At 41.0% G+C, this 12,314-nt stretch overlaps 1 protein-coding gene across 1 annotated transcript in view; it reads right to left on the minus strand.

Moving 5' to 3' along the window:
- The window catches only part of iars1 (isoleucyl-tRNA synthetase 1), a 51,381-nt gene that overhangs the window by 16,077 nt on the left and 22,990 nt on the right, over positions 1-12,314 (minus strand). The window contains exons 15-24 of the mRNA XM_070840575.1: positions 10,568-10,641; positions 8,765-8,959; positions 8,354-8,440; positions 7,230-7,313; positions 5,574-5,718; positions 4,688-4,808; positions 4,439-4,530; positions 3,514-3,591; positions 2,884-3,005; positions 318-420 (exon numbers count right to left, since the gene is read on the minus strand). Coding sequence (XP_070696676.1) covers positions 318-420; positions 2,884-3,005; positions 3,514-3,591; positions 4,439-4,530; positions 4,688-4,808; positions 5,574-5,718; positions 7,230-7,313; positions 8,354-8,440; positions 8,765-8,959; positions 10,568-10,641 — 1,101 coding nt within the window. The remainder of the gene's footprint in view (positions 1-317; positions 421-2,883; positions 3,006-3,513; positions 3,592-4,438; positions 4,531-4,687; positions 4,809-5,573; positions 5,719-7,229; positions 7,314-8,353; positions 8,441-8,764; positions 8,960-10,567; positions 10,642-12,314) is intronic.

A 12,314-nucleotide genomic window follows, 5' to 3' on the forward strand; every position in this document is an offset into this window, starting at 1 on the left:
CTAGCACTGTACTGAAAAGACTAGATGCTGGATTGTTGAAGCAGATACCAACACTGATATTTGCAAGATACAAAAATGTTACAGGCATATAGTCACATTATTTGTTTAGTTGGGATCCTGTAAAAAAAAACTGTGAACAAGTAATGCCCTTGATGCTTTACAGTTTTAAATAAACTTGTCAGTGCTTTCTGGCCGACCTCAAACATGTCTGGACATCCAATTGCTACAGCCAATATCAGCCTGTTTCCCAGAGTTTTAATGCACTGCACTTCTTACACTGGAGTGAGTGAATGGATTGGATAAAGCTGATAATTCACCTTGACGGGCAGGGTCTTCCTGTCGCGGATCACTCTGCCCAGCTCAATCACAGACTGCATCTGAGAGACAGCGCTCTCAATGCGCTTGTCAATCAAACTCTCCCTGAAAAACAGAAATACGCATAAAGAAAATTAAGCCACCACATCATAAGCATTACAATGTCAGAGTAGGAGTGTTTGATAAACCTCTTAACTCAGCAGTTTGGGGTCACATTGCAGACAACTGGGCATTTAAGCACTACTTTATCTAAGTTTTGATCCAAAAGTCGTCTACCCGGTGAAACTAGTGCAAGTGTAGTGGGTGCCACCTGACCAAGATGGCCAAAACAATCCATCGTCTTAGGAGAATCATTACATTTCTGGGAAATTCAGGGTCCAAATGCATTTCTGCAAGAATTCACAGGCAGCATTTTACATCTTGTGGTTAATGGTGGTTTTAAAATTCACTGCTGTTCTCCAGAGGAAAAACAATAACAGAGCGTGACAAGGTGAGTACCGCACATCTAAAGAAAGACACAGTTCAGAACCATCTGTGCCCAAGTTTAACTCAGGAACATCCACTAATAAAAAAGATGCTGAGGCTTCCACCTCTGAATCAAAATTAGAGCTGCACAGCCACTGTTAATCATGCATAATAGCGATATTAGTGTGTGTGTGTGTGTGTGTGTGTGTGTGTGTGTGTGTGTGTGTGTGTGTGTGTGTGTGTGTGTGTGTAGTGTGCTTGCTCATTCACTCCTGTGCTTCTCTTTGTGTGCGAACAACAGTGGAGTAAAACGAGAGAGAAGAGGACGCCAGGGACGGCCAATCATTTAATGAGTTGATAGAGGAGCAGCTGTTCCCACCACCTGATTGGTGGCTGACCTCTGGGAGGAGGCTGAAGTAGTCCCATTCGACAGCAGGAAGGACAAGCGGCTAATATAGCAGCAGCACTGAGTGCTGCATAAGTGACAGGGGAGATTATATGAACCATTACACAAACAATTTTCCTTATGCTAAATCAAATGGATATTTAATCATGTCAAAACTTTTTTTATGGTTAAAGATGATGCAATTAAGTTTGGGCAATTAGAAATTCCTCCCAGGAATTATAAAACTGATCAGCCATCGAGGCACACACGTTGTACGCACTGAAGTAATTAAAGTGAAGGGAATGAAATAATCATATTTTGTGAACAATATTCTTTAGCAGGGCTGACAATAAAACAGGCCCTGTGCAGGTCTGTGTGGGTATTTTCAGCTCTCTGCTAAAAGTACACACACTCCGATCACCCTCTAAAGATGGCATCAACAGCTTTGGCCTAAAAATACAAACAAGGTTCGGCTGATTTTAGAGAAGATAGCAGTACACTTGAGGGAGGCTGTGCACGAGGATTTCACCGTCTTTCTCCATATCAGATGACGTGGTTATTGCTTAGACCTGACTTTGTACCGCTGTGGTAAATGCATCGTCTGTGATTCACTTTTATCATCCAGAAACAAAGAACTTTGCATCAAGTAGTTTCTGAGTAGATTTTCGAAAAAATCTACAAAACCAATCAATCCCATAAAGTAACGTGTTTAATATACAATTATTATAATGGAAATCTGGAGGTAGTGTGTAAACTGATAACACATAAGAAGATGAAGCAGTGAACAGCAGGACTGATGAGGAAAGACACAGTTGGTGTGAAGCATGAAAGTTATCTAGAAACTACTGTGGGCTCTTGAGCTTCAAAAGCTTCAACTCTGAGGAGTTCAGAGTGTAATGTGGCTGGGGTAAAGTAAGGCCACGCACTCAGACTCAAACTAATTAGGCTCTGGATCAGCAGTGGATATCCTGTGAGAAAAGGGGCTGACACATTGGGGGTTTGCTGTGTGAGCTGCATGGTGACGATGTGGTAAGAAAAAGGGGAATTTCCCAACATAGAAGAATAAAAATCAGGAGAAAAAAAAAGCTGTTATCACTGCTTTCCTTAAATACATTAGTTAGTGGAGGTGGTGACTTATGATTATCTAACTAACTTCAGTGTAGCATCATTTTTGTGGTGTGCTGTGTAAATAGTTACTGTGCAGCGAATATATGATGGGATGATCAATTAATGTCACGTTGTGAGCTGACAGATCCTGAGGCATCTTGTTTCATGATCAATTTAGATCCTAGATTAAATATGTAGTCCTCACTGTGCAAATTGCTCTATCATTTTCCCTAAAGCTTAATATAGTAAATAAGACTGTAATCATTTCTTCTGATGTTAGCGTGGGCTCCCAGCATTTCAGGAAAGGCAGCAGGATTCCACTATGAAACACTGTGGAAAACTCTGCTGAAATGAAGCACATCCTCGTTTTCAGCTTCTCCTCTATAATTTGTAAAAGCTTAAGGACAAACCGTGTGCTAGTCGGGGAAAACAGGTGTACCTATGTGACACGTTGACCATCGCTGACGCATCAGCTACTTTTAGCTAACATGTATATTGACAACTCCCTGAGCTCTTTTGCCACAGAGAGGTGGAAAAATGTATTTTAACGAAAGCGGCATGAAGCCGTCAATGCCCTCAAAATGTGAGCTTTATTGAAGGACTTTTCCAACCTGACTTGGGGCAGCAGGAGATAGTGGATGCTGCCGGTGTCCTTCTCTTCGACAGAGGCAGGGTCAATGAGGTGACGCAGATTTTGGTACATCATCTCTGTAATGAAGGGTGTGAAGGGAGCCTAAGGGGAAGGAGGGAAGAACGCAAGTAGACATGAGAGGAAAAGGAAGAGAAAACATTATTAGATGCTCAGAATACAAAACACATTTTTACTGTAGCTTTTTTCTCTCAGATGGTGCAAAAGTTCACACACTTGTGCCAGAGTGAGGCTACTTCTAATGTGATTCTCAGTTTCAACCACAGCTAATTAATTTGTACCGCTCACAGCTGATCTGTATTGATCTGGGTTAGGCTAACTGGCTCTTAGCGTGCCTCTCGCCTCACATGCAAACATCTTCAATGTGTTATAAATAAAAACTCCTACTGCTCATGAATTATTCATAGTCATGCAAGCACGCACGCACACACACACACACACACACACACACAAACCTCTTCCATATCAGCACCATTTCTTTTTGTCTTGAATACACAAAAGCAAAATCTAACCACAAGAAATTTCCCCCTTACAATCTCTTTTCTGCCTCAGTCTCACACACACACTTGCATGTAGAAACAGTATGACTCACCATCAGCCTGCACATGGAAAACAGGACACTGAAGAGGGTTTCCAGCGCCCACAGGCAGTCCTCAGTGCCACTCTCTCCCTACAAAGTTCACACATGCATCAACACAGTCAGGCCCCTTGGAACAGTGAAAAGATAAAAGTGCACTAACAGACATCCGTGCATGTATCCCCAAGCCACATCAACCAAATGTTAACCAGAAGGGCCACAAACTAACCACAATAAAAGGGAGATAGTGATGAAGACATTTAGTGGGAGCTTAAATCACGGTTAATAAATGATTAATAAATGAATAATTTATGTGCTTAAAGCAACACAAAGGAAGATACAGGACATTAACAATACAGACCAGCATCATGTGCAAGTATACACTTAATTAATACACAATTATGCTTTTGAGCCATCAGATCCTACTACAACTAGTGATCGTCACTCTAACAATAGGGCTGTCGTAATAACTGCGATATTGCAATATCGAGCTATCAACAACAGCAGCGGATGTCAGGCAACTGCCACAACAGCAATATTCTAGTTTTTTCCAAATACTGTATGTTAAAAAATGCTAGTGTTGACCTATCTATTCAACTGTGTCAACTTTGTCGTTTAGCAGCAACATGTTTGCTATTTTACCGAGTTCCCTTTTAGTGAGAGGCTCTGAGTCTAATTGTCTCAGCTGTGTTCACCTGCTCAGGAGCCTCAGTGTTATTATCTTGATCCAAAGAAAACACCTAATAGCAGCTAACAATTAAAGCATGTTTGTAAAACACAATTTGGGAAAAAAAAATTACTAAGAAAAAATGGTGCTACAACCGCTGTTACCACATACTGTGCTAATGAGCCACCCTACGTCACCGCTGCTGTCAATAAGCTGCATCTTGCATCTTCAAAGTAACATGAGGTCTAAACAGTCTCAGAGATGTTATCTTACCTTCAGGCGACGTCTGTTGGTCCTGACGTACCAGTTGGTGAGCATGTCCACAAACTTGACCAGGCGAGGCACAACAGTGTACAGGCGGTAAGCTGCAAAAAAAGGGTACAGTCACTTTATTTACATTTAATATAGACACACAATGAATGGGTTGCCAAAGGGGCTGGATTTTAATCTATGAAGCAGTGGTCCTTGTAACCATTGTCCAGATGAGATTAGCAGTGTGTGTTTTGAGTTTTTCTGTCTCACCGTCCATCTCGGCCTTGAAAAACTGGACGAGGGACTGTGTGAAGGACTGAATCCATTTGTCCATGATGTTGTCACTCTGCTTCGCCGTGTTTTCGTTGTACAGGAGCTGAATCTCATCCTCCTAACACATAAGCACACAAGCACGCACACAAAATCGCACAAGGTATTAGCACTAATTACCATTTTTCAGCTCAACTGAACAAGGACACACAATATCAGTTTTATTCGGCAGCTGAAACCATGAAAACTACACCACATATGAGAAAGAAAGAGAGAGGAAGTGGCCATTTGGACCTTAACCTAAAAAATGGGAGCCATCTACAGACAAGGAAAGCAAGTTCTGTAGCAATTCTGACACCAACAACAGGAAAACAGTGTTATAACTGCAGTTTTCTATACACAGTTGCTGTGGGTGTGTCTGTGTTTGACATATTTCGATCTATAAATTTGAATGTTATTGAACTCTTAAAAATCTGTTGTTCACTGGAGAAATGTTATATAATTGAATAGGCGAGTGCTTCTCCAGGAGAATATCACACAGGCTCCCCTGCCTGATGGAGTGCAACAAATAGCACGATGTTAAGACAGGTCATAAACATTTACAGAGAGAAATACATGAATAAATACATAAATAAATTCATTTATGAAATCATCAAAATCTAATACTTAACAGTAGAGAGACAACAGAAAACAAAGGAAAGGGATATGAAAACGACATGTAATAAAAGGTATTATGGCAACTATAACTACATTATTTCATGGCACTAGCGACACTTTTTGTGCCACTGATCAATCAGTGCTTTGGTTTTTAGACCAGGAAAAGCTGAATGAACATTATGAGATATCTATAAGTGATGACCTTTTATTCACTTCATTACATATGTACCTTGTGTAACCTTTGTACGTTCTGCACCAGGAAGCGGTAGGCATTGTACCACGGCAGGAAGACGTCCTTTAACACATCTCGCACTCCTTCCTCTTTGAAACGCAGGTTCTCTGCTCTTACTACAGGAGAGTTGATGAGGTACAGTCTACAAAGACAGACAGTGAAGGAGTTGGAGTGGAGTGTGGCAGGATTGATTATGAGTGAGTGGAAGCGCATAAATGTGTATGAGGGAATGAGGCTGTTTGCTGTGTGTGTAAGTCAACCTGCACAAGTGAAGAATGTGTGTTCGTGTTGAGGACAGAGAGGCGTAAAAAAACAAAGTGGTAGTCAGAATAAGCTTTGCAAAACTGAGCGGTGTTGCCCCAGTTTCACATTCACCAGAGTTACTTTAAATGCACCATAAAGGACTGCATATCAAGAGCATTGAGGGAAAACAAAATTTGTACCTACAAAACTTTTTTTCAAAGTGTTGGTCCACATACAGTACAACTACAATTCAGATTTCTGCATTTATGGCAATGTAACAAATCAAAATTTGATTTCTATAATAAATGATAGAAATGTTCCAAGCCACTAAGCAAGATTAGTATCAGGGTCAGTTAGGATATATTTACATATTTACAATAAACTACAGGACGCTTATCGGACACCACTACAGGAAAGCTGTGAGGCTGGCTGCATTTCCTTAATTCAAAGCTATTCAGCTGTCAAACATATCTTGATTGGATTAGCTTTAGCAATTAGGCTAAACATGCACCTTCAATATGCTCAAATTTTTTACCAGACCTAATTTTACCAGCAGCATTTCAGTGCAAATTAATCTCTTCTCTTCAATAAAGCCAATTAAACATACTGTTGACAGGACAATGACAGAAAATCGAATATGCTGTATCAATATAATAGTCTGTGGCAGGCATCAGCACACAGTGCAGGCTGGTTAGAAAAGGTTTTGATGATGATTCTGGAAGCAAGCTAACATGATGCAACTTTGGGCAATAGGCCATGGGCGATTTTAATTGCACCTCTAAAATACATCTGAAATAAAATGCAGAATAGACAGAACCGTCAGTTGGTCAAAACACTTTTTGGCACTTTAAAAAGAGCCAACATGAAGACAGACAAGAAGCCCCCGAAGTCTACACTTCAGCCTCTCACTGGTTCATTTTTTATCTACGGTAATTGAAGAGTACAGGCAGTAAAAATGTCTATGGAGCTCACTATGCCAGAACAGCTATACTGTAAATTAAGTTTTAGGGCACAGAAGATCTATTGTAAATGGAAGCCTTAAAGAGAAACAGACTGTCACCTTTCTCTCTTCATCTCAGCAGCTCACTCTTCATCAGTGCATATGTGAGCATATGGCGCAACTGCACAGTGCTTTATTCATTAGGCCATATGGCCGTGGTAGCGCTGAGGGCAAAGGAATGAATGTATGAGGCAAAACAACGCGCGTATGGATGTGAATGTACAGTGTGCGTGAGTATGTCTATACTGTATGTAGGACTAAGGACGTGTCTAGCTAAGCGTGGACAGTAATTCAAACCTTTACATCCATGCTAATGACATAAGGTAGGTTAACACACAGAGCCCTGCCACCAGCACACAGGCATTCATGCTTCAGAAACACACTCTCACACATTCAAGCACAGAGCTGACCTGAGGGCATCAGCTCCGTAGCTCTGCACTATCAATCCTGGATCTGGGTAGTTCTTCTTGCGCTTGCTCATCTTCTGTCCATCGCTGCAGGAATGAGACAGGCAAAGGCATTAATGCACATACACATGCATGCACAAAAGTGCATGTTAGAAACCATGCACTTGGTATTCAAATTAGTCCTTCCAGGTCAGCAGGCCTGTGAGCACAGTGCTGCATTTAGACCCTGGGGCTGAGGACAAGTAGCCCTATTGTAGAGCAGCTCTGAGGGCTAAATGTTACTGCACACATACCATACTGATTATAAGAAATGGTAGAAAAACTATGAGATGAATGGGCATGTGAAGAAGGGAGAAGAAATGAAACGGTAAATGGTAAATAGGAGGGCCAACAGTGCACTAGAGGAGGAAGGCAGGAAAAAATAAAATCTTCAGAAAATACCTCAGAAATGTGTTTGAAATTGACTGAAAGGACAAGGATGGCAACATCCTGTATCTTTTTTTTTTTTGTCAACGATCTGTTTTTGGTTTCCGTCTTTAATAGGCTATTAAAGACGGAAACCAAAAACAGATTCTGCCATGTAGTGTGCCCTGTGTAGCCAAAGCCTGATAAACAGCAGCTTATTCCTCTGTGCCTTAGACCTCCATAAAAATCTACTTAAAACACATTAGTGAGCCACATTGTTGCACTGGCAGACATGTTCACCTTCATTACTATGAACATGGGCACTGTAGTTCATTTTGAGTCAGTCCCACATTCACCATAACAGTTTGAAACGGTAAATGTTCACTAGAACACCAATCTGTGGCTAAAAATAGTCTCACACAAAGGAACCACTTACTCCTGACAAATGCTATCTATAAACAACAGTGTCCGGCTGTTTAATGAATTACTGTGTTTTTAACATTTAAGCGAATGTTTGTGATCGGTCAGTGAAGATTTTTGTCTTCAGTCGGAACAAACAGGTGCCTCAGACAGTGTGGGGAAATTGGAAAAGAATTGTTGGTTTTCTTGTTGATCTTTTCACAGCATTTGTTGACAATAAGAAAAATAAAGTATAAACCAAGCCTTTATTTATTTGCAGCTGAAAGAAAGAAGAGGATTTGTTAAGAAGTTCACGGTCTCACCTGGCAAGAACCAATCCGTTGACAATGACATTCTTGAAGGGCGGTCTGCCAAACAGCGCAGTAGAAAGCACCAACAGGGTGTAGAACCTACAGCAGGATACAAAAAGATAGTACACAAGGTCAGGGTAAGTGGTTGGACTGAAAACATAACAATTCATTCAGTCTTTGTGGTGGGAATGAGAAAAACAAATGTACTAATTCAATTCATGCATGTACTATTCAGCCATTTTTCATTATTTAATTTGATACTCCATTTAATTCAAAACCATCAATTAGTGAGGCTTTCGTGTCCATCCGTCCATTCATGCTCTGCTCATGTCAGCAGGGAAGTTCTCCATGTCTCTGTGCTTCATCTGTCAACCTCTTTACATCTATTCCTGTGTCCGTCTTATCTGTTCATCCACAGCTTACCATCCCCTCGTCTGGTCAATGCCTTCGGCGATGAAGTCCGCTGGGAAAGTGTCCTCAAACTCCTTCCTATTTTCAAAGGGGTAGTGGACCTGGGCGTAAGGCATGCTGCCACTCTCAAACCAGCAGTCAAACACCTCCGTAACCCTCCGCAGCACGCCTTTACCGCACCGTGACGGGATTGTCAGACTGTCAATGCTGGGAGAGAGGAAGTGTGGAGAAAAGGAGGGAAAGAAAGAGAAAGGAGGTACAACTGTTGAGACAAATGGCAGCAATAACAATTTGACCAGTTCTGTTTTATTTTAGGTTTATTACTGCCATGGGAAACTTTTTAAACATTTATACACCATATGGATCCATGGGTCCATAGGCTTTAGGGCTGCAGTCCAAAACAATGATTTTATAATCTTTCACCACTGGGAATAAGGTTCAGAAAAGAACAGTGGTGCTCATGTTGTGCTGACACTCACTAAAATAAGGTTATTGCTTTATGCTTCAAGGATATGGATTCATTTACTCCATATAGTGACTCACAAGGATCCAGCCCATGAAGAAAATCATTGTTTCTTCAGAAATGTTGCTAAAGCTGAGAAAAACAGATGAGCCTGGGTTATGTAGTAGTAACAAAGTGTTGGCCTGTGTGAGGTACCCACAACTCAAGATTAAATCCATATGCATAGAAACTTTCTTGAGTCGTATTCTGGGAACATAAAAGAAACACAAACAACAAAAAAACAACATTATATTTCCACGGTGAGTTAATCTAATTTCACTTACAGCTACAACTCTGCACTCATTTCTAGAGTTAATGGCACTCAGGCTAACAAAGAGAGTTGGAAGAGTGCTGCGCAGGGATTTTCCAAAAAGAAGTGCCACAGCTGAGTACAATTTGAGTAGTTAAATGTGTCGTTTTTTGCATGATGCTATGCATAAGATTTTGCTAAAGTGTTCACTTTGCTACAATGCAGGCAGAGCCATTATCCCTGGCAACTGGCCACTCTCTCAGTTTAGTTACAAGAGATCCATATATTTTTCTACTAAGTAAAGAGACTACTTTCTTGTGCTCAATTTTCACAAGTCAATCAAATAATTCAAAGCCAGATGAATTCTATGTGCAATAAATTTCAATCAAATCACTGAACTCATTCGATCCTCTCTCAGGTGCGAAGAAAATCTGTGTGAATCTTCCATAAAAATCAAGAAATGCTTATGCAGCTTAAACTTAGTACAAAATGCATTTAGTTCCAAGTGTGCCTGTTAAATGTCATCTTATGGGAGCTATTATTTACAGTTAAAAAGAGTTATGCCTCAAACCACTGTGCACTTTTCAACCTGGGTTTTAAACATCTGAAAAACCACTACATAACTAATCATTAATTTTTAATTAGGTGAGTTTCTTTTTAATCTTGAAGATTTCCATAATCATTTTCATTACTTTAGACCTGCACAGGAACCCTGGACATACAACCCTAAGACAGGAGCAGCACGCGGGGCGACCTCCTCCTCCTCCGCCGATTCAAGATGGCCAACCCCATGGAAGTAATTAAAGGTAATTAGCGGATGAAGAGCGGAAGAGTAAAGTGATCTGTGTTCCACAACACCCGTCTGGTTCACGCAGACAGGTCAGATTAGAGAGCCAGAGGGCAGATTTAACATGGACAAATTCATTCACAGACGCACGCACACACAAGCACACGCATCATTTCCTGTGAATCTGAGGGTATCACACTATCCCAGCAGACGCACACTGCTGAGTACACGTTCAGGTGGTTGGCTGATAATCTCCGTGTTTGATCAGTGACTCACCTCTCCCGATGCAGATCAGTTACTTTGACTCCGGTCAGTTCCTCCAGTTCAGCCATGGACCCGACACACACCACCTGACAAACAAGCACACACACAAAGACACACACAATACTGCTTGAGTCAGCAATATCAAAAAACAGCATAGTCACAAACTTCCTCGATCGGGAAATTAACTATTATTGCTGAAATCATATGTGATCTAAAAGACAATCAACCGCCGGCAATTTTTATAATCAGTTATATCAAGAAAAAATGTGTTGGTTCCAGCCTCTCAAACGTGAGGAGTTGCTGCTTTTCGCTGTTTTATCTTATTGTAAATAAAACCTCTTTTGTTTTAGAGCAGTTGACCCAACGTCACCCAAGGGCCTTTTCATTCATTCATCATTCAGTCCCCCCCCCCTTTTCCCCCTCACTGTTTCTTTAATCATTTCAGCTTTGTTGCCTATTGCAGATTTTGAGAATTTTATTTCCCTTGAAAGGGATCTTGTACAATATCCCATCATATCAGTCAGCTTTAAGCTAATGATGAGAAGACTGATACCACTAAAGACTCTGTGTTAAACGTTTAGTTTTAATCATTTTGTTTTTTGTATGAAATAAATGAGATGCAAAGTGTTGATCAGTAAGCTTCAGGGGTGCTTGCAGGCAGATTTTGGGTACTTTTAGACACAGCTTCCTATGCTAACCTAAGCCAACTGGCTGCTGGTGGCAACTTCGTATTTACTGTACACACAACAGTGGTATTCATCTAACTCTTGGCAAAAAAGGCAAAACAAATTTCAAACTACGCCTTCAAATTCACAGGAATAAAGCCAATTGTTTTCTCACTAATTTTAAGTTAATTGTTTAAATCTGATGTACTTTTCCGTCTGTTTTTGTATTAAATTATCACAAAACACTACAAGTTAAAAGTAGGCCTACTTCAACACACTTCCTGAGTAACTTTGTCTTAGAAAGTATGGTAAAGTGTGTTATCTGGTCTCCTCAGAGAATTAACCTGTAGGCTCTGCTCTAGTTTTACCACAGCACCAGGTAACATGGCCCAGATACATCCTGATACACCACAGTTAGATACAAAAGACGACAGAGTAAAAGCAACACATCCAGACAAGACAGAGACGGAGACGGAGGGAACAAAAAGGAAAAAAATACAGATTGACAGAAATTGTACTTCCACACACAGAGAAACAGACAGCCGCACGCTTACAGCTTCAGTTTTGGGTGTGTGATTTTGCCGCTGAGGGGTGTGTGAGGGAGGCACCAGGGAGCGCGAGTGCTCTGGAAACAGTCACAATGCTATTTCCAGCAAGCAGGTCGCTGGCTGTCCCTCTTTCAGCCAGGGGACCAACACTTCATTTTTCAAACGCTCAAACAACCCAATTCTGACATCTCTATTCAGTTCAGTCTACTTCACACACTCAGCCGGGTTTGGCAATGAACATCCATAACCACAAGAACATTTACAGTTTGGCTGGCTTCTCCTCTGTCTGCTTCTCTTTCCTCTTCCCTTTATTTTCTTCCTCTTCTTTTCATCTCTCACTTTTCCCCCTTCCTTGTTTTCTTCACCAGCTAATTTATTCCGTCTTCCCCTCCTCCTCCCCTTATTTTCCATGTCTTCCGTCCCCTCCTCGATTGCTGTTTGTCTTGAAGACCTTTCTTTGAAGTCGCCTTAACCGGCATGAAGAGAACCCAAACACATTTTGGTTTGCGTTTATTTGCTGTTTACATTAATGAATCATTCATGTGT

Source organism: Pempheris klunzingeri, chromosome 2, assembly GCF_042242105.1.
Source record: "Pempheris klunzingeri isolate RE-2024b chromosome 2, fPemKlu1.hap1, whole genome shotgun sequence".
Lineage (NCBI taxonomy): Eukaryota > Metazoa > Chordata > Actinopteri > Acropomatiformes > Pempheridae > Pempheris > Pempheris klunzingeri.